Raw genomic sequence first — 22,721 nt, 5'->3', positions numbered from 1 at the left:
CCAGCCACATGAAAAGGCCATACTTTTAAACAAACCTGGAAAGTCATCCCAAGTCAGGGTAAGGGCACTCTTTAGGTTGTGCCACAGGGAAGATGGTGGCAGTGATGAGGGTGTTCAGACACACTCAGGTCACTTTTCCAACTCAGTGAGAAAACTATAATTAGTGCATCAGATACAGGGGAAATATTATCAAGCAATTGATAATTACTCCATTATAATGCAAACTTACATTTAACCACCATTACAATCTAATTCATGTTTTTTAAAATCTAATTAAGCCATATAAATAAAGCAATAGAAGTAAAATAAAAAGCTATTTTCTTGCAGATGTACTGATTTATTCATTATAGTTATTATTTATTTATAAACAATGGTATGTAAATATGTAAACCTTTGCACATCATTTTTCTAGGGCACTTATAGAATAGTAGCTTATTAGACTGTAACACAACATAGGCCAGCTTTATTTTGTATTCTTTATAAACACACAGTTATATTGAATACTAGAGCAGATGACTTTTTAATCCTTGCATGTTCTGTACATAGGTAAGGCTGCAAGTATTCGTTCCAACCGAGCAGGAAGCCATGCACCGAATTTAGCCTTACCAAATACCACGCAGTGGTTTGCCACAAGTACATCACAAACATTTCGCCAATGTTTATTACGGGCTGTTGCATCTCTTGACAGTTGCATCCTCTTGTGAAACACTGACATTGGTACTAAATTAGTATTCAGGCTGTTCCACTCTTTTCCAAAAGCCACTTTGTCAGGGCAGGTGCTGTCTGGCTCCCACGGAAGCTGAAAGGCCCGACAGTGTTGGCTTCCTGTGGTGGTATATTAACACTCTTGTGTGTGTGTCCAATGTAGGCAGCACTTTTCTTCCTGCCATGGGTGACAGAAAGGATGTCTGTCTGTCTGCAGGTGTCAGGTGTCAGGGCAGATTTAACTGTGCTCCGAACAGTAGCAGCTCTGTAGAAACCTCAGGACTACTCCTCTCACAAACACACACACACACACACACACACACACACACACACACACACTCTTACACTCCTACACAGCCTTATCCAAACTTCACTGCAGTGACCCAGGATCCTCTTGCCATTAGGAGTTAGTGCCATGTATAAATCTGCCAGATGTAGGAGGCAGTGTAAGAGTGATGATGGTTCCTATAGAGGTATTAGAGGAAAACACTCTAAGCTTTGATTCTCAGAAATAACACCAAATTTCATGATTTTAATTGAACAACTTAAATTGTTGTGCACTGTGTGTGTGTGTGTGTTTACATTTAGTAAACATTAGCAACATAAATTATTAGTTCCTGTCATTGAAGAAGCTCCAAACAGTGAGCTGTTTATATAATCAAATTTATGGCATCTGGCAGACTCCCTTATCCAGAGCAACTTACATTTAGCTCATTCTTACAACTGAGCAGCCAAGGGGTTGAGGGCCTTGCTCAGGGGCCCAGTGACAGGTTAGTATGGCTGGGATTTAAACTCAAGACCTTTGGACCCAAAGTTCAATGCCTTCACCACAAAGCCACCACCTCCACAAAAGGCAAACACTTTTTATTGACACATTAAATTCGTCCTACAGACATTTTAGCATCCTTTATGAAAATATGTAATTGCTGAGCTTTAAATCCATCACGATTTAAGTAATAAAAGTATAAAAACACAACTTTCATTCTTTTCAAAATAATTTTCTGAAACAGGACATAAAATATAATATTTTAATAAACCAAATATATTACTAAACTTATTTCTAGTTATTTGTTCAATGGCAGAAATGATATTAGAAATGTGGGTAATGATGTACAGAAATAGTTTAATGATCTTATGTTTAGTTTGTTTTTAAATTATAATATAAAATACTACATAAATGTGTCTATATTTAAGATATTTTAACGATTGTTGTTTTCAGTACTTCTAATTATCCTGTGATTTTTTCTCACTCAGCGCCCCCTACATTCATGGATGTGCCACCGCAGTATGTGGAGGCCAGAGAGGGAGGCAGCATCATTTTGACCTGTACTGCTTTCGGCAACCCCAAGCCCGTGGTCACCTGGTTGCGAGAGGGCGAGCAGCTGGCCACCAACAAAAAGTACACGGTAATTATCTGCTCAGAGTTATTGGGTGATTAAACTGAGGTGATGTAATTTCCCTGTATGAGTCATTTTACCCTAGTGAATTGGTCCAAGTATCAGAGAAGTGGGAAGCAGAACAGCGGTTTGGTTTAACACCCTCATTACAAACTTGACGTTTCTTGCATTCGAGCCGTGGCGATAAAGGAATTGTTCTTTCATGCTTTAAAAGGGAAGAATTAATGCTTTAAAAAAGTGCAGTCAGGGGCTGTTGTGTAGGCTGAGCTGACAGACGAAGGAGCACAATTGTGTGGAATGAGTTTTCAACCTTGACCAGACGTGAGAGGAGGAGAGAAGAGTGTGAGAATAGCGTGTGCTGGATATGACAGAAACATTCAGGCAGTCTGGCTCTGGCAGGCATCGTCTGGCAGCACATCAGAGCAGCACCAATGCTGATAGATAAAGACAAAAATGTTTGGAAATGCTGCGGATCCTAGTGAGCAATCAGCATTTACATTTTTTTCGCTTGTATCTAAAGTGATTTCCATTGAACTGGGTTAAGAGTGGTGGAGATGGGATTTAATCTCTTTTGATCACTTACCAAGAGACTTAAGCAGTGTAACCACTAATCACATATACTGCTCTGTATCATTTGTCTTCTTTTGCTCCATGAATGTGCACCATTATTATCACTCTTTATATTATGCTTTAAATGACATTTATAATAAGCTGTAAAAACTCTAGTAACTCGATTAGAAACAGCATCATGTACCACAACACAATTTAAAGAGATAAAAAGTGATTTTGAAATGTTTATATATTTATTTATTTATTTTTAATGAGCTACGCTATATAGGCAAAGGTTTGTGGACACGTGACCTTATGGTTTGTATGTGCTTTGAACATTTTACATTTACAATCTACTGGGAAGATGTCCCCTTAGATTTTGGAGTGTGCTTGTGAAGATTTGTGCTACAAGGGTGTTAGTAAAGTCAGCTACTGATGTAGGGTGGGGAGGCCTGGGGTGCAGTCAGCGTTCCAATTAAGGTCAGAGCTTTATAGCAAGCCAGTGAAGCTCTTCCATCTCAATCCATGTAATCCATATCTGCATGAATCTTGCTTGTCATGCTGGAACAGATTTGGGTTTTCTAGTTCATCCAAAAACATCTTATACAATTGGGTGCTTCGATCTTTGTAATAATAGTTTGGGGTAGAACCACATATGACTGGAAATGTCCTGACACTTTTGTCCATATAGTGTATCTTGGTTATTAAAGCCAATTATGTTAAAGACAGCAGGCGAAGGCAGATGCAAGTGCCCATTATTTTTAAGTAAAATGATAATAATACAACCAAAGACGTGAAAACAAGGACCGTTAAGATGAACGATGGCTGGGTAACAAAGAACAAACAAACTATGAGTGACACAACACACGAATACGGCAACAAAAGCTTGACAAAGAGATGTTAAAAACAGGAACTTCATACAGTGGTTCTACTCAAGATAAAACAAGGCACAGTGACAGCTCTTGAGACAAGTGACATACTGTGTCTGTTCTGATATGTTAAAAATTGCATTACATAAGATGAATGATAGGAAATTAAATTATACATATATATATACAGTACAGACCAAAAGTTTGGACACACCTTCTCATTCAAAGAGTTTACTTTATTTTCATGACTATGAAAATTGTAGATTCACACTGAAGGCATCAAAACTATGAATTAACACATGTGGAATTATATATGGAATTATATACATAACAAAAAAGTGTGAAACAACTGAAAAATGTCATATTCTAGGTTCTTCGAAGTAGCCACCTTTTGCTTTGATTACTGCTTTGCACACTCTTGGCATTCTCTTGATGAGCTTCAAGAGGTAGTCACCTGAAATGGTCTTCCAACAGTCTTGAAGGAGTTCCCCGAGAGATGCTTGGCACTTGTTGGCCCTTTTGCCTTCACTCTGCGGTCCAGCTCACCCATAAACCATCTCGATTGGGTTCAGGTCTGGTGACTGTGGAGGCCAGGTCATCTGGCGCAGCACCCTATCACTCTCCTTCTTGGTCAAATAGCCCTTGATGCCTTCAGTGTGACTCTACAATTTTCATAGTCATGAAAATAAAGAAAACTCTTTGAATGAGAAGGTGTGTCCAAACTTTTGGTCTGTAATGTATATATATATATATATATATATATATATATATATATATATATATATATATATATATATATATATAATTTAAATGCTATATGTATGAAATTATTAACTCAAAAGAAAATATAATTTGTTTATTTGTGTTACATGTATTTATATATAAAAAAAATATTAATATATGTATACACTATGCATAGTATTTCATTATTTAAATAATTGTAAAAATTATTCATAAAATTAGAAATAATAATCAAAATTAAGAAAAATACAATAAAAAGTTTATTTGAATTATATTTTAATAGAAAATTGTTGAGGACAATTAGACACCCATTTTCAGGACTACAATTCAATACTTTATAACTAAACAAATCTAAGCAGAATTTTTTTATCATTTACCCTCTTTTATTTCATGCTCAAACTGAATATAGCAAGGTTTATGTCACTTGTGTATGTTATACACATGAATACTTGAGTTTTGCAACATGATCTCTTTGATGCAAACACTGGGGATTGAATGAAACCTTCCTCAGTGCACAGCCCACTTCCACATTTATGCTGCAGGAGATGTGGTTTGAAAACCCACAGTTACTAAGCTATATGTCACAAACAGGCTGCAGCCCAGCACTGTTTGGTTTCAGCTTGGGTAAGAACTATAAATTCTTGTGCAGCAGCATTACAGATGAAATATTTCCCTCATTACTGCCTGAAATATTCACATTGCTTAGGTATTGTCCTAAACTGAGACACAGTTGGCTGGCTGTGTTGTCTGGATTTCATTTAACACTCCGATGCAATTATATATATATTTTACTTATTTCTCTGCTTACAGTCTGGCCCAGTTTCTAGGTTTTCCCCTTTTAAAGTCATTCCCACTGCGCCAACACTTCCACAGAAGCCGCATGTCATGACCTCACCTTTAAGAAGAGTGGCGAGGCGGCCAGTGGATTTGCGCTCTCTGTTCTGGCTGCCATGGCCGGAAGCTGGAGAAAGGCAGGAATGTGAAGATGGAGCAGACAGTGAAAAGAGTCAGAAGAGGGGGATCTTGTCTCAGAGAGGCAGACGATTTTATTCCCCAGAGATCCCATACTTATACTCATTCTCAGCCTTCCATTTTATGTGCTGTGACGTGCATTTGGTCTATTTAGTAGAAGCGGTGTTTATAGTTTATTTCTCACTCGTGTCTGGTGTGTTGGTGCAGTGGGTCAGACAGTACCACAACGCTGATAGAGTAGTAAAACCACTAATTTCTCTAGTTGTGCTAGCTGTACAGAATTCAGAAAGCATATTAATGTGTATTATTCCACACCATCATCAGACTGGGCATGTCTGACATACTCTATGTCTAAATTCTGGAACATATTACAAAGAAGAAAGTCCATACCTAGAAACAATTCTTTTTCCAATTGGTAAAAAGGCTCATAATTAAAGGTTTCGTACTTTTTCCAAACTGTGAATTATATCTCATATATGTGTAGGTAAGGTTTAGAATTATTCTGTTTGTAGCTTGTATCACAAAAAAAAATTTTTTTGCTAATGTATCAAGAACATTAGCAAAATATACCAAATTCTTTCCATTTGATTATGTTATTAGGGAATATTCAGCCGAAATTAACCCACTTAAATACTTGTTTGATTACAAGTGGTTGCTCAGTCGTTAAGATGTTGGACCTCTGATCAGAAGGTTGTAAGTTCAAAATTCCACCACCTACTGTATAAGCTGCCACTACTGGGCTCTTGAGCAGAGCCGTTAGCCCCCAACTGCTCAGTTGTGTGCATGAGATAATTGCCATAAATGACCTTTTTTTTATGTTCACCTTTTGGTGTGCAAACACATGCATAGTCAATGTACAATCACAATGCTTCAGAGAAGAACAAACATACACTCTACTGGATTTTAGTTATTTTAATTCGTGATAGTATTGTATTTGGTAGGATCTCAAAAATACTTTTTAATACAGTTTATCAGATGTGATATCAGCATGTCCCAGAAGTGAAGTGTTAAAACAATAGTGCACAAACCACACTTGATAATTGAACCCTAGAGGGGATGTTTATTTTCACGGCACCAAAGAGAAGAAGATGAAGCTGTAAATTTGTGTAATTTTAAATAGATCTTTAAGCTAGATATCAAAGAAACGTTGGGGAACATTACTGATTATGGAAAACAAGATTAGTAAGAGACAAGTTTGATGGAAAGTCAGTGTATTATTATTTTTCTTAAACAGTTCTTGAGATTAAATGATGATCGGATATGACCCGTTAGTATTTCAATTACCTCAAAGGTAACAACTCTATATGGTCTCAGGTATCTGTGCAGAGAAAACAAAGATAAAACACAGGATTATTGATTTTGTGATTTTGTACTGTAATTTGCCGAACCTAACCAAGCCATTCTGCATGGTGACAAAGCGTTCTCCTGCTGTGTCTTCAGTTTATACAGTATGTGTGGATTTATGTGTGGAAAATCAATTACAATGGATATTTTGTGCACAAAACCACACCTTAAGCGAACATAATATATGCATTAAAAAAATATTATATGACTATTTTGCAATATTAAGCAATAAAATATGGCAATTCTGTTTGAATTTGGCTTCTAGCTTTAACATCTTGCTACATCTTCCTCCCATCCCTTTACTATTCTCTCTCATTGTGATAGCCAATAGAAGAGTTGGTAAATGTTCAGTAGCAAAAGTATACAGACTAAGCAAATTAATCTGAACATTACAGTATCATGAAATATGAAGATTTGTTTTTGTCATTCCTATCATTTTATTATGTAATATAATTTTGTTTTTTATTGGTAGTATACTAGAATTTAATTAATGTTCTAGGTTAATTATGTTATTAACTATGTGGCTGTAGTATGCTGTAAATATTAAATGCTATATAGTTTTTTCTAATACCATAACACAGCCGTTGTCAGATATTGTAAATTGTTACGGAATGACTCAAATTTACAAAGCAGTGTATGTAAACATTTATGCACTTGTTTATCTTCAGTAAGTGCTTTTTTGGTAAGTGTTGTGGTGGATCTGGAACCGAGCCCAGGAACACTTTGCACGAGGCTAGAATACACCCTGGCCAGTCCATCACAGGGCATCACACACACATTTACACACTCATATAAGCCTAGAGGCAAATTAAAAACAAGAAGAACTAAATAGACAATGAAGAAATAAATAGACCACATAATCAGTATAAAAAGTTGGTAATACTGTCAGCAATGAAACTATGAAATTATTTGGAAAAAATGTTTAATTGAATGTATAGAATTTTCTGTGTCATTGTGTGTTCTGGCTTGTAGTGTTAAACTGAATGAATGAAATATTGGTGATAGAAAATTCAGTCACAGGGATTTATAATGGGCATAATTCCTGTTTTTTTTCCATATTTACTGTGTCACTGTGTAGGTGAGTGATGGAAGTTTGACCGTGCAGGCCATCGCACGGGAGGACAGAGGAGCGTACAGCTGCCGTGCTCACAGTGACCAGGGAGAAGCACTACACACCACACGCCTGCTCGTGCAAGGTGAGGAAGGGTTTGAATAACCACTCTAAGAAGAACTGGATGGTCTTTAATGTTGACATGATATAATATCTTTTGACAGCAATGATGTCATTGTCATTGTCTATCTGGACAGCTATAGATGAGAACACAAGAGCATTATAGAAGGTACATAGAATTTGTTGAAGTTTCTCAATTGTTAGTGTTTATTTTATATACACACTGTATTCAGGGTGGGCCGTGCATTTTACCTCTAGGCCTTTAGTGGTGTTCTACTTGAATCAATAAACCTTATAATACCATCATTATTATGCCATGGCTATAGAAAACATAAATACTATTGCATCACAGACAGGTATCTTATGCAGTGTGAATGAATAACATCAGTAAAGCAAGAAACCCAATAAATACAATTCAACAAGTCTCTTTTCACTGTAGCCACAGCTGCACTGCCAGCATACATCATTTCTAACAGAAGTATTTTATTTATTTATTTATTTATTTTTTATGTGCATTGCTGTTTTCTTAAGGATTTTAAAATTAAAGCAAATTGTCTCGTTCTTTAGCTTGTAAAAGTGTTTTTGTGACCAAATACATTTCTTCTCATCTGTCAACTATTGTGGAATATAAAAATTATGTAATTATATGTAAATTATATGTAAAATTCACACGAATATATCTGAGCATGAGAGCTGACTAGCGAATGCTCTGACCATATAATCAAAGGATGTGAAAATGCATACGTAAGCAAATCGCAATCTGACAGTGATGGTCTTACGACAATTCTGCTGAAATCTAATTGAATAGATTGGACCTAACAAGAACTTAATGTGCCTGTTAACATTTTAGACCAGTAATAAATAATGGCAAGATTGTTAAGAGCATTTTTACAAACTAACGGATGGTGAGGGTGGTGAGGACTGTATAGGTATAGTCCTTATCTGCTCCAGATCTTATATTATCTTATCCCCACATATTTTAGATTATTAAAAATAAATTTTTTAATGCATTTTCATTCATGCCCACTAATTCATTCTCCCAGATTGTACCTCGGCAGATGTGTGTAGTGGAATTCGTAGTAGTGGAAACTCAAGGCACGTCACTTTGAAGGACGTTTAGATTAAACATAGATGCCACATGAAAATGTTTATTTTGCACAATTAATGATGTAGGCATCTTAGAGAAATACACCGCCAAAGGTTTGTGGACACCTAACTATCCTACCCATATATATGGTGTGTAATGGCTTATATGCAGTAGCATTAGACATTTCCCTTAACTGAAACTAAACTTTCTTTCGGCTTCTCCCATTAGGGGTCGCCACAGTGGATCATCTGTATTTATGATCCGCATGTTTGATTTGGCACGTTTTTACGCTAGATATCCTGCCTAACGCAACCCTCCATATTTATCCAGGCTTGGGACCGGCACTAAGAGTGCACTGGCTTGTGCAACCCTAATGGCTGGGTGAAAGTGCCGCATCCTAACCACTTAAAGCACAAAAAACATATTCCAATATGACAGTGCCCATGTGCACAAAGCAGGTTCCATACAGACATGATTTGACAAGGTTGAAAAATGTTGGAAAAACTAGAGTGTGCTCCACCGTGACCTGACTTCCTTCGTACTGAACACCTTTGGGATGAACTGGAACATGCCCAAGCCTTTTTGCTTAACATCAGTGCCTGACCTTAGTAATACTCTAGTGGCAGAATGATCACAAGCCTCTACAGGCAAGATGTAAATGTCCAAGTGACCACATTCTTTTGGCCAAATAGTATATCCCACAAGCATCTGGCTAAAATTGGGATAAATAGTACAATGACATTGTCAAAACAAGATATATTACATGACTGAATACTATCATAGATGACTCTTGTATATTTCAGGTTTTTAAGCTCAGGAGATTTGCGTTGTCAAATAAAGAATCAATTATATTGTAATATATGAGTCATAATATTTCTAATAATTTAGTGAAATTAAATGTGAGGGTGTTTGTTATTAACAGGGCAGCTCATTAGGGTAAGACATGGAGGGTGTGTGTGTGTGTGTGTGTGTGTGTGTGTGTGTGTTGTGCTGAAGTTGAAGCCTATACGACTCCAGAGCACAAGGGTGAATGATGAAGTGCCTGTATTTATTAGCCCTGCTCCGTGTATGCAATGACAGCAAACACCATCAGTCTGCATGTCACTGCCTTCTTGGCTTTTGCTGCACTCTCATTTATGGATGCAGGACACAGACATCACACTGTAATATGTGTCCAACACAAACAAACTCGCTACATTCCAAGTTTCACGTTTTACTACCGTATAACCCAGCAGTTCAGGCATTTCGGCGCAGGACGCAGACAGAAATTTTCATTCCAGACACGCAGAGTTAGATAGGATTCTAGCCCAACTTGTGCCATGTCAATATTGCTGGCCCAGGGCTTGTTTTCTTAAAATTTGAACTGGTGATATTGTTTATACAAAAGCAATATTCACTTTTGGCCTTTAGGGATACTACAGAAAAGTGTCCTGTAATAACGCTACAGGAGCCTGTCCTGAATATTTATTTATATAAAACAGGTTGCTCATAGCATTTCTTTTGTCAAAACTATTAAACATGCAAAAACCCTAATATTCATGAATCACTGAAATCGTTGCTACTTAAAAGTTTCCTCTGGGCAAGTTTTAAAGGGTTCCAGTCATCAGACAGCTTTGTAGTATCTGTTTTATAGATCATCGTAAATCAGCTCTTGCTCTTGCCTGCAAATCGGATGATGGCTCCCTCTGGTGGAGTGAAGGGGAAACCACAGTAAGAGATGTGAAAGAACCCCCATCCTTGCAACACCTCTCAGTTTTTCTCTACGAGGTCAGACCTGTGTCTGAGAAGCTGGGTGGTCTGGGTGGTTTCTGTAAACTCGTCTGTAAGGGATGAGTCAAGAATGTTGTCTTGATTCACCCACCACTGTTCTTCTGGACCATATCTTTACCAGTCTATGAGGTCCTGGAGTCTGCCCCATCTTAATATGGCACTACCATATACAGAGGGATTTTGGTCTGACTTGTTGTTTGTCTGTGGTGTGTGAGCCGACTTGAGCAGCGGAACATGAATGGATGGAGAGATGTTGGACTGTGGTGGTAGTGGCAGTCGGTAGGTGTCTGGGTTGATTTGCTGTAGGATCTTGAAGATTTAAATGTATCTTGGGTTGAGCTTTTTGCAAGGCAGCTTTAATTTAATGTTCTATGTAGACAGCCCCACCATTCAGCCGGGTTGATGGGGTGTCAGGGTGCCTTTAGCGAGTCGCCTGAATTTCTTGGTGCTGAACAGCTCTCTAAAGATGTACATGCACCTGTTTTAACATTTCTCTACTTTGTTTAAACCAGTCAGTTACTGCCGGGACATCTAAGAGTACTTTAGACCATGAAAAGAGAGGTGGTTGGAAGACAAGTAAACATTGGAATGAGGTGAGGTTTGTAGAGGAATGGGTTAGCGAGTTTTGGGCATTTTCTGCCTAGATGTGGAACTTGCTCCAGTGGTGTTGCTCCCTGTTGCAATATATCCTCAGAAAACACCCCAGTTTCTGATTTACTCACTTCTTCTGGTCGTTTGCTTGTAAGTGATATCCTGAGATTAGGCTAACCTGGATCCCCAACATCTCACAGAATGCCTTTCACACTGGAGACGTGAACTGGACACCCTGATCTGACACAATTTCTTCTGGTATGCCATTATTCCGGAAGACGTGTTGCAGTAGCATTTTGCCAGGCCTCCATAGCTGTGAGTAGTCCCTTCAGGGGTATAAACTTACAAGCCTTCAAAATCTGATCTACAGCAACCAGTAAGGCAGTGTTTCACTGTGATTTGGGAAGGTCCGTAATGAAGTCTACTGCAATGTGGGATCATGGCCCTTGGGGAAGTGAAAGGGGTTCCAGTAGACTGCATGGTAGTTATCATGGGGTTCGTACTTGGGCACATATAGCACAGGCTTCATTATATCTCTTCACATCAGCAAGGATTGATGGCCACCAAAATTCCTTTCGAACCAGCGCAGTTATGCTGTGACTTTCTGGATGTAGTATTGATGTATTTAAGGTTGCAGTGGTGGGTGATTACTTGAAAAGGATGTTGGGATCATTCTAACCAGTGTCTCCACTCTTCCAGTGGCTCCTTTATGGACAGTATCTCTCGGTGACTTTCAGTATCATAGTGACTTTCTGTAATGGTTAGTTTTCTTAAGAAATAGGCACATGGAAACAGTTTACCTGGGTTACCATGGCGTTGGGAGAGGATGCCCCCGATTCCACAATTAGAAGCATCTACCTCTACCACAAAGGGTAGGAATCGGGGGCACTGTGAATCGGAGTTTTAGTTCCACGAAAGCCCTTTGCACATCCCCCAACCAGTGAAGTTTTTTGGGTTTACCCTGCTGTAGGGTTGTGGGTAGGGCTGCTACCATGCTGTAATTCCGGGTGAAGCATTGATCAAAGGCTGCAAAGCCCAAGAACCTCTGTAATTCCTTGATGGTAGATGGCCAGACCAGTTGTCATTGCTTTGACCTTGCTTTTGTCCATTTCTTCCCCTTGTTGGCTAATGACATAACCCAGGAAGGTGGTTGTTTCTTGGTGAAATGTACATTTCTTCGCCTTCACTATTAGTCAAGTTGGTGCTTTTATTCACCACATTATCTGTGTGAAGCTGCTTTGAGACAATGGTCATTGTTAAAATCGCTATACAAATAAAAATGAATTGAATTTAATTTAATTGCTGTAACAGGTGCACATGTGTTGGATCTGGAGGTTGAAATTCGGAGAGTCTATTAAGATGACACAGGAGGTCAATAGGTTCCAGAATATCTCATTTATGAAAGCTTAAAATACAGGTGCATTGTAAGGCCATGTGTCATGACTTTGCATCCGTAGTGCTACCTGGTGGTGTGGAAGGCCATCTGACATTAATCTCCCTCTTGATTCGAACCAGGTTGTATGTGCTGCGGCAGTTTAACTTAGTAAAGAAGCATGCCTCCCGGAGTTGTTCTAAGGCAGCGGGCACTAGCGGGAGTGCGTGCGGGTATTGAACTGTGACTACACTTAGACCCAGATACTCGATGCATGGCCTGAGTCCCAATCTTTCTTTTCCACAAAAAAATACTGCAGCTGCAGTGATGTGGAGGGGCAAGTAAATCCTGCTGCTATACTCTTCCATTGCGTTGGTTTCTGTGCCGATAGGGGTTCGATATGGCCCCAAGGAGGAAACATTTTTAAAATAGCTCGATTTCACAATCCCAAGAGCGATGTGGGGGTAGTGTCATGGCACACAACTTGTTAAAAACCTTCTTTAAGTTGTGATACTCTGTGATAACTGCCACATTAAATTTGGGGCTCTCTACTGAGATAGTGTGGGCAGTTAAGGTTCCCATCCATGCACCATTAGGCATTTTGGTGACCACCGTACTAACTCCCTGTGTTTCCATAAGATTTATGGGTTGTGGGAACCCTAATATGATGGGGTTGTCTGGCAAGGATATAACATATAAGCAGATTTCCTCCATATAAAAGAGTCCAACTTTTCAATTTTATCAGTTTTGTTTGGCCAGTGATGTAGCTGTCGCCTACGGGTCCATTATCCACTGTGGTGATTCTCAGTTGGGTGACACAATGCACTGTGGGGAGTTGGAGATCCTCAACCACCTGATGTTGGATGATATTGACGGCCAAGCAGGACACTGTAAGAGCATGGAGTCAGGCTCACCTTGATCGGTGTGAGTTTTTCAGAATTTGGGTGATGTTCCCTCTGTTGAAGTGGAAGGGGAACCGCAGGGGAGATATGACAAAACCTGCTAACTCATGCAGTTATCCAATAAGCCAATAATGTAACAGTTACAGAGTTCATAAAATGATAGAGATGTAGGTAAAGAGTTTAGGTAACATTCACATCAAACATCAGAATAAAGAATTTTATTTATTTGTTATTATATATTTGTTGTGCAATATAAATAAATAAATAAATAAATAAATAAATAAATAAATAAATAAAAACAATTTAATAAATCCAGAGTTTCCTTTCCTGTTAGGTCTCTAGGAAGCTGCAGCTCTACCTCTGCCATGTTGATCTATATTTTATGTGACTCTCAGGACATGTCTTGGTCCTTGTTGTGTTGTGATACGCCATATTCACATAGTAGCATTGGTGCTGAGAGAATGTGCTTGAGAAACAGTTTAGTAAGGAGAAATAAATCTACATATAAAATATTGGTCACATTATAAAATATTGGTCACACTATTGGTCGCTTATTGAAAAATAAGAGTATACTGCATCTCCTAATAAATAAATGTAAATAAATCAGTTTTTACTGATGCAAATATGATAGAAATGATGCAACTTGTGCTTGATGCAAATTTTTTTATAATTGATGTATCACATTGCCATCTTTTATGTCGATTAACTGATGCGAAGTGAAAAAAAATAGATTACATTACATAAGAATATAATAAACAACCAAAGTGACTGTAATTATTTTATGCATATTGTATATGTTACACTTTATACATGTTACACTCTACAATACAGTGTGTTTTGCTTCTTCTAGGTCCTCCATATATAGTGGCGCCCCCTGAAAACATCACCGTGAACATTTCTCAGAATGCGCTCTTCACGTGTCAAGCAGAGGCCTATCCCGGCAACCTGACCTACACCTGGTTTTGGGAGGAGGACAATGTCTACTTCAAGAAGTAACATTATGACCCACTGCACTATTTTTCCATGAAACAGACTAGTGATTATTTGTGAGATTGTTTGTATGTGTCTGCTTGTTTAGGATTCACAAATAATTACTGTAAAGACATAAGATTTCTGAATCTCAGGCTTCCAGGTTTTCTGCAGCTGTGTTGCTTTGACATGCAGAAGCTCACACAGCAGGTTTTGTCAGGACAGTCTGCTTGTGTCATCACATGCCTTAAAATCACATGCTGATAGTCTGAGGGTGTGCCAGGAAGTTTTTTTTGACCATACAGAGAAATAGTGCCCTTCTGAACAGACTGATAATAGCCTGCCTGAGTTTCCACTTAATTCATACTTTTGCTGCACAAGACCTTTTTTAGATGTGCCTGAAAGTTTTGCTCGCAATAGACCAAAAATGGCCACCACACTTCAATCCCAGGCCTATCCAACTACTTTCCCACTGTATTTCTAGGATTAACCCTAGGATCCTGCTTGCCCATGAGCGTGTGTGTGTGTGTGTGTGTGTGTGTGTGTGTGTGTGTGTGTGAGTCTGTGTGTGTTAAGCTCATTCCCCTGTGCCTAGCTGACGTCATTGCAATAAAATAGCAGCACAGAGCTCAAAACAAATGCAACCCAAAAATAAATAGAGTGAAGACTAAAGTAAGGGAGCGATATCATGTTTTAAATTTAAAGGGGAAAATAGCAGTGAGGCATTAGAACCCAAACAACAATAGTTAAAAAAAAAAAAAAAAAGATCATAATAAATGTAAACTTTATTTCTGAGTGCCTTTAATGGTGATTATGTCCTAATGTGATTTATAACATAATGTAATTGAATCAGCTTTAAATTGTTCTCTGTATATTGCAAGTAAGGATTTAATTTAGTCTCAGCCTAAATTATGGTGTTTATTTAAGATACTCCATAAGTTAATTGTTTTTGGACACCTGATCACATCCTCATGAGGTTCTATAAAATAATTGGACAAACAAAATCTTATAAAATGTCTTGGTATGGTGTAGCTTTACAATTTCTCTTCACTGGACCTAAAAAGCAGTTTAAAATTTTGGGGATAGATTTAGACTGTAATTAATATCAACAATCTACTACAATGGCTCAGTAACACAGTTGCATTTAAGCCCCAACACTGAACACCTTATCAGTAATGGACCTGTAATTAATGGACATTTGGTGCCACCCAGATGAGGATGGGTTCCCGTTTGAGTCTGGTTCCTCTAAAGGTTTTTTTCTTATGCATTCAGGGAGTTTTTCCGTGCCACAGTTGCCACTGGCTCGCTCATTAGGGATAAACTTACAATTCCCCAAAATTTTGTTTAAATCCTTCCTAGAAGAATAAAGATTATTATACCAGGATAGGGAAAACTAAATACTGACTTCACCAAGCACATATGAATTTTATGGTTTGTTGTTCCCAAACTTTTCATCATGGAGTTTACATTGATAGTAGGTTTAAGGCAATAACATTTTGTCAGTAAAAGATTTTTGATTTGACTTGACTTGAGTTCATAAAGTAACCCCTCGTACTATTCAAGGGTTGCCAGATCTCAGCAAATACTCTTGTTCAACTGCATGCCTGAAACAAAAAGCCCTGAAATAAAAATCACATAAAGCCTGCTTTTCAATCTTATTTCAGCGATCTCAAGCTCAGAGTGCGCATCCTGATCGACGGCACACTCATCATCTACCGTGTGAAGCCAGAGGATGCTGGAAAATACACCTGTAGCCCCAGTAACAGCCTGGGCATCTCACCCTCTTCCTCGGCTTATTTGACAGTGCAGTGTAAGTGCACTATTCCTCTCGTTTTTCCCAAATCTAACAACCCCAAACCCACTCACACTGCACACTCAACCACCTCTGCATGGTTTATGACCTTTGTGATCTGTGTTGCATGGTCAGAGTGGGTAATTGATGTGTGTTATGTACACATTCTGTGGCTGTTTGGTGTGATGCTGATCTTGTCTTATGATCTGCCCTAGTTTCAGGCTCTCTGTGGAGTACACAAGCACTTCTTGTTTCTATCTGTATTGGTGCCATATGTGACTAAATCAGCTGAATAAATCTGAGCCATGTTCCTTTCAGCTGTGCTAGTGCCTTCTGCTCCTGTCATGACTAGCATTATTATAGGACTAAAATTTCATGTGTATATTTGTATCATAGTGTTTATCAGAGTATTTTGATTGGGGAAACTTGACCGCATTTAAATGCATAATATCTTTCTCCTTTACTTCTTTCCTCTTACTTATTTTTTTAAGCAGGTGATTTGTATATTTCCTCATGTAGAGGAGTGATGTACTTCACCCATCACTGCTGTAATGTAAAAATATATCATAAAATTTTGTACTTGAGTTTTTTATATTGATTGATTCATTCATTAATTGTATGACCAACTCGCAAACAGTACCAATAAAATGCTTCACCCTTATGTTTTAGGGCAACTATTTCTTTCCCCTTTCAGAAACCATATTGTGTCACTGTGATTAATAGGTGAGAGTGTGTTCAAGTCCAGTTTTGCTCTCATTGATTTCTGGTTGCAGATTGGTGTGCCATTGTTAGGATTTGATTACACAATATCTGGGTAATCGAAAGAAAAATACTTTTTTTTCCTGTAACCTTACTTGGCAGCCCCCCAAAAAAACATAACTTATTTCAGCTTTAGGAATAATTGCACAAATGGACATGTAAGCTATGGGGTCTCTGTACCACGAAATAATTAATAATGGTAGATTGGAGTGCTTTAGTTTACTCAGTCACGGTTCCTTTGAAGCATTGACAATATGACAGGTGTCAGAGTTAAAGGTGCTGTGATTTTAATTTGGATTTACAAGAAAGGACAGGATAAGAAATTAGTTTCTAATTAGAAGGACAGTGCAGGTAGGGCGTTTTGGAGACAAGGTGAGAGAGGCACGATATAGATGGTTGGCTCATGTGCAGAGGTGGGACATATATTTCGATAGAAGAATGCAGAGTATGGAGCCACCAAGCAGGGGGAAAAGAGGAAGGCCAAGGAGGAGGTTTATAGATGTGGTAAAGAGAAGACATGGGTGGTTTGAAAGGGGCAGATGTAGAGGACAGGGTGATATGAAGATGGATGAGCCGCTGTAGTTACCCCAAACAGGAGCAGTCGAAAGAAGAAGACCTTATAGCTTCTTTGCATTTATGTGATTGACTTGATAAGGACATATGATTAGTATACAGTATACAGAAATACAAGTATATTAATATAGCTGATCTTATAATCATTCTACCAGTATGCTTCTGCCTTGTACATTTTTGTGTATTGTGGTGACTCTCCGCCACGTCGGGCTGAACACAGACATCTTCATCTTCCGTCTGCAGCCTGTAGTGAGAGAAAGAGGGTGTGAGAGCCGCCATTAATTGGGAGCCCAAGGTTCTCCAACTCACTGTCCTCCCGGCTGCCTTTTATAAGCCTTGCTGGGCTTGGAGACAGTGATGAGCCGCCACTCCAATTGAGTCCAGCCGTGTCTTGTTAGGACGCCAAGCCTTCCCGTTTGCTGCGCTGGGCTGTGCTGCCTCAGCGCCGTCCTTCCGCACCCTGCTGATGGTTGAGTTCGGAGCGCTTTTGCCCCTTGTGGCACCTGAGGTGGAGGCCCATCGTCACATCACTCCCGCCTCATCTTTGAACTCACCTTCAACGGCATCCAAGCCCAGTGTTCATGTTTTAAGGTGAAAGCGCCCTTCGTGTGGAAAACCACCGGTCTGTGCTCATGCTCGCATTTTCCACCACTGTGGCGACTTGCCACCGCATCGGGCTTAACACAGACATGGGAGAGTTAGGTCCGGGTTAAAGTGTCTTTATTCGGGACCAGAAGTGAGGGTAAAAGGGAAAGGGATAGTGTTTTGGTGAACGGGAAAGGGGGTGAGAAGTGGCTGGAGCGGGAGAAGGAGCAGAGCGTTCTCGCCGTGCCCCAATGCCTCAGGTCCTGAGGTCGGGCTGTCTCTGTCGCCATCACCATCGGCTCGTAGGGGTCAGGGTCTTCCTGCCTCATGGCCGAGGAGTCATCCCTCACTTACGAGGCATTGCGCGGGTCCGGCGGGAATTCCTCTTCCGCATCTTCCATCTGCAGCCTGTAGTGAGAGAAGGAGGGGGTGAGAGCCGCCATTAATCAGGAGCCCAAGGTTCTCCAACTCAATTTCCTCCCGGATGCCTTTTATAAGCCTTGCCAGGCTTGGAGACAGTGATAAGCCGCCACTCCAATTGCGCTCCAGCCATGTCTTGTTAGGACACCACACCTCCTTGTTTGCTGCGCCGCCTCAGTGCCGTCCTTCTGCACCCTGCTGATGGTTGAGTTTGGAGTGTTTGCCCTTTTTGGCAACTGCAGTGGAGGCCCGTTGTCACAGTATGTTTTATTATAATTAAAAAAATCTTGTTAACTTCATTTGAAGCCTTAATTTTGGAACGGGAAAGCTGTATGTGCAACTCAATTAATATATATATCTTTTAAACCAATTACGGTTGCACAAGCCAGTGCACTTTTAGTGCCAATCCCAAGCCCGGATTAATGGGGAGGGTTGCATTAGGAAGGGCATCCAGCGTAAAACGTGCCAAATCAAGTATGCGGATCATGACCCAGAATTTCATACCGGATCGGTTAAGGCCTTGGTTACCAACGACCGCCACAGGTATTGTTAGTCAACAAGGTACCAGTGGAAATTGGTCTACTGTTGGCCGGAGGAGGAGAAGGAGAGGAGAAAAAAGTTTACAGAGACAGCAGGGAAAGGAGAAGTGGAGGAGAGTGGAGGTTAGTGTGGGCACTTTAACTGTTAGTACAATGACTGGTAAAGGGAAAGAGCTGATATGATGGAGCGGAGAAAGGTAGACATGTTGTGTGTTCAGGAGACCAAGTGGTAAGGGAGTTGGAGGGGGGTTAAAGTGATTTATCATGGTGCGGATGGAAAGAGAAATGGTGTAGGGGTGATTCTGAAGGAAGAGTACACTAAGAGTGTAATGGAGGTAAAGAGAGTTTCTGACAAAGTGATAAACATGAAACTGGAAGTTGAAGAAGTGATAAATGTAGTCAGTGCATATGCTCCACAAGTGGGTTGTGAGATGAAGGAGAAAGAAATATTCTGGAGTGAGTTAGATGAAGTGGTAGAAGGTGTACCTAGGAAATAAAGATAAGTGAATGGGGCAGATTTTAATGGGCATGCTGGTAAAGGGAACAGAGAAGATGAGTAGGCATGGCCTTAAGAAGAGGAATGTTGAATGGCAGATGGTGGTAGATTTTGTTAAAAGGATGGAAATGGCAGTAGTGAATATGTATTTTAAGAAGATGGAGGATCACAGGGTAATGTATAAGAGCGAAGGAAGGTGCACACAGGTAGACTCTATTCTATGTAGGAGATGCAACCTGAAAGAGATGTGAGGTGTTGTAATGTATTTAAGGAATGTAAGGTGTTGGCAGGGGTGTTCTGTAGGATGGTTTTGGAGGTAAAGAATAAGAGGAGGAGAGAGAGGACAGAAAGAAGAATAAGATGGTGGAAACTAAAGGAGAAAGACTGTAGTGTAAACTTCAGGGAAGAGGTCAGACAGCTGCTCGGTGGTGGTAAAGAGGTGCTGGATGATTGGGCAACTACTGCAGAGGTGATAAGGAAGACAGCTAGAAAGGTACTCGGTGTGACATTTGGAAATAGAAAGGAAGACAAAGAGATGTGGTGGTGGAATGAGGAAGTGCAGTGGAGCATAAGGAGAAAGAGGTTGACAAAACAGGATTGGGATTTGCAGAGAGATGAGAAAATTAGGCAGGAGTACAAGAAGATGCAGTAGCAGGTGAAGGGTAATGTGGCAAAAGTCAAGGAAAAGGCATATGAGGAGCTGTATGTGAAGTTGGACACTGAGGAAGTCAAGTCTAGTCAAGTTTATTTCTATAGCGCTTTTCACAATGGACATTGTCTCAATGGGAAGGAGAAAAGGATTAGTTCTGATTGGCCAGGCAGAGGGACCGAACTGGGAAGGATGTGCTAAAAGTTGGAGCAATAAAGGATGGAGATGGAAATGTGTTGACTAGTGAGGACAGTGTGTTGAGAAGATGGAAGGAGTATTTTCAGCAGCTGATGAATAAGGAAAATTAGAAAGAGAGAAGGTTGAATGATGTGGAGATGTGAAGAAGGAAGTAAATAGGATTAGTAAGGAGGAAGTGATAGCAGTGATTAAGAGGATGAAGAGTGGAAAGTCGGTAGGACCAGATGACATACCGGTAGAAGCGTGGAGACGTTAAGGAGAGATGGCAGATGAGTTTTCAACCAGATTGGTTGAAACTGAGGGAGGATCTGACTATCTGTGAGCAACAGTATGGTTTCATGCTGAGGAAGAGCACTACAGACAAAATATTTGCTTTGAGTATGTTGATAGAGAAGTATAGAGAAGGTCAGAAAGATTTGCATTGTGTGTTTGTGGATTTAGAGAAAGTGTACGACAGGGTGCCGAGAGAGGAGTTGTGGTATTGCATGAGGAAGTCAGGTGTTAGAGAGATATGTGAGGGTGGTGCAGGTCATGTATAAGGACAGTGTGACAGCAGTTAAGTGTGAAGTAGGAATGACAACCTGGTTTAAGGTGGAGGTTGTACTGCATTAAGTATCGGCTCTGAGTGCTTTCCTGTTTGCAGTGCTGATGGACAAGGTTGACGGATGAGGTCAGACATGAGTCTCCATGGACTATCATGTTTGCGGATGATATTGTTATTTGTGGTGAGAGTAGTGAGCAGGTTGAGAAGAGCCTGGAGAGGTGGAGCTACACACTAAAGGGAAGGAGAATGAAAGTCAGTAGGGGTAAGACAAAGTACATGTGTGTGAATGAGAGGGAGGGCAGTGGAGTGGTGCGGCTGTAGGGGGAAGGTGGTGAAGGTGGATTAGTTCAGGTACCTGGGGTCAACAGTGCAAAGTAATGGAGAGTGTGTTAGAGAAGTGAAGAAAAGAGTGCAGGCAGGGTGGAGTGGGTGGAGAAGAGTGGCAGGAGTGATTTGTGATAGAAGGGTATTTGTGAGAGTGAAAGAGTTTATAGGACTGCTATGTTGTATGGTTTAGAGACAGTGGGATTGACTGAAAGACAGGAGGTGTAGCTGAAGGTAGCAGAGCTGAAGATGTTGAGGTTTTCATTGGGAGTGATGAGGATGGACGTGATTAGAAATGAGTTTATTAGAGGGACGCATGTGGGAAGTAAGATAGTTTGGACAGGTGGAGAGGAGGGACATGGGGTATAACGGCAGAAGAATGCTGAGTATGGAGCTGCTAGGAAAGAAGAAAAGAGGAAGGACCAAAGAGGAGGTTTATGGATGTGGTAAGGGTAGACATGCAGGTAGTTTAATAGAGGCAGATGTTGAGGACAGGGGGTATGGGGACTTATGATCCACTGTAGCGACCCCTAATGGGAGAAGCCGACAGAAGAAGAAGAAAAAGAAAAAGAAGAAGAAGAAGAAGAGGATATATATATATATATATATATATATATATATATATATAATCCTTTAACAATAGCCTTTTCCTTAATAACAGACTAGAATTAAAGATAACTCACCAGATGGCAGGCAGGCTATAGTTGAAACACCTCTGCCATAAAGTTCCTTTGTTACACATCAGCCATAGTTATTTTCACACTCTGAGGTTTATATATGCTCTACACGCCGGGCAAGTTCATCTCTCTAGTTTGCACTTTCCTAGCTCTGACATGATGCCTTATTTGACACCTTTTTAAAAATAATTATTGTTGGTAAAAAGGTGACTGTTATGATTGTTTTGGTGCTTTCTGTAGATCCTGCCCGTGTTCTCAACATGCCACCAGTCATCTACGTCCCGAGGAAGTTGCCAGGAATTATACGCTGCCCAGTCGATGCCAACCCGCCTGTATTGTCTGTCAGATGGGAAAAAGATGGATATCCTTTAAGAGTTGAGAAGGTTAGAAAGTTGTGATGACTATTGACCTTTGTGATGCAAGTTCACACTTTGACTTTGTGCAGAGTTATAGGGAACATCCTTTGCTCTGTTGTATCTTGTTTTGCATAGTATCCTGGCTGGAGCCAAATGCCAGATGGAAGCATTCGGGTGGCAGAGGTCACTGAAGACTCCCTTGGCACCTACACCTGTGTGCCTTACAATGCTCTAGGTACCATGGGACAATCCCCTCCGGCCACTCTGGTGCTAAAGGTTTGTATCTTTGTATAGATTGTTGTAAAATAATCAGCCTCTGGTAGGACACAGGACACTGACTTATGAAATTCAAGTCGTTTGGTTACAGCAA

At 40.0% G+C, this 22,721-nt stretch overlaps 1 protein-coding gene across 5 annotated transcripts in view; it reads left to right on the top strand.

Annotated features, from left to right (window-relative positions):
* igsf9ba (immunoglobulin superfamily, member 9Ba) overlaps positions 1-22,721 on the top strand; it is a 76,351-nt gene that overhangs the window by 32,194 nt on the left and 21,436 nt on the right. For all 5 annotated transcript variants that reach the window (XM_046862750.1, XM_046862751.1, XM_046862749.1 and 2 more), the window contains exons 4-9: positions 1,960-2,111; positions 7,656-7,773; positions 14,321-14,462; positions 16,104-16,249; positions 22,236-22,378; positions 22,487-22,627. In XM_046862750.1, coding sequence (XP_046718706.1) covers positions 1,960-2,111; positions 7,656-7,773; positions 14,321-14,462; positions 16,104-16,249; positions 22,236-22,378; positions 22,487-22,627 — 842 coding nt within the window. The remainder of the gene's footprint in view (positions 1-1,959; positions 2,112-7,655; positions 7,774-14,320; positions 14,463-16,103; positions 16,250-22,235; positions 22,379-22,486; positions 22,628-22,721) is intronic.

Source organism: Silurus meridionalis, chromosome 12 (genome assembly GCF_014805685.1).
Source record: "Silurus meridionalis isolate SWU-2019-XX chromosome 12, ASM1480568v1, whole genome shotgun sequence".
Taxonomy (NCBI): Eukaryota; Metazoa; Chordata; class Actinopteri; order Siluriformes; family Siluridae; genus Silurus; species Silurus meridionalis.
This window is presented reverse-complemented; position numbering and strand designations above follow the sequence as displayed.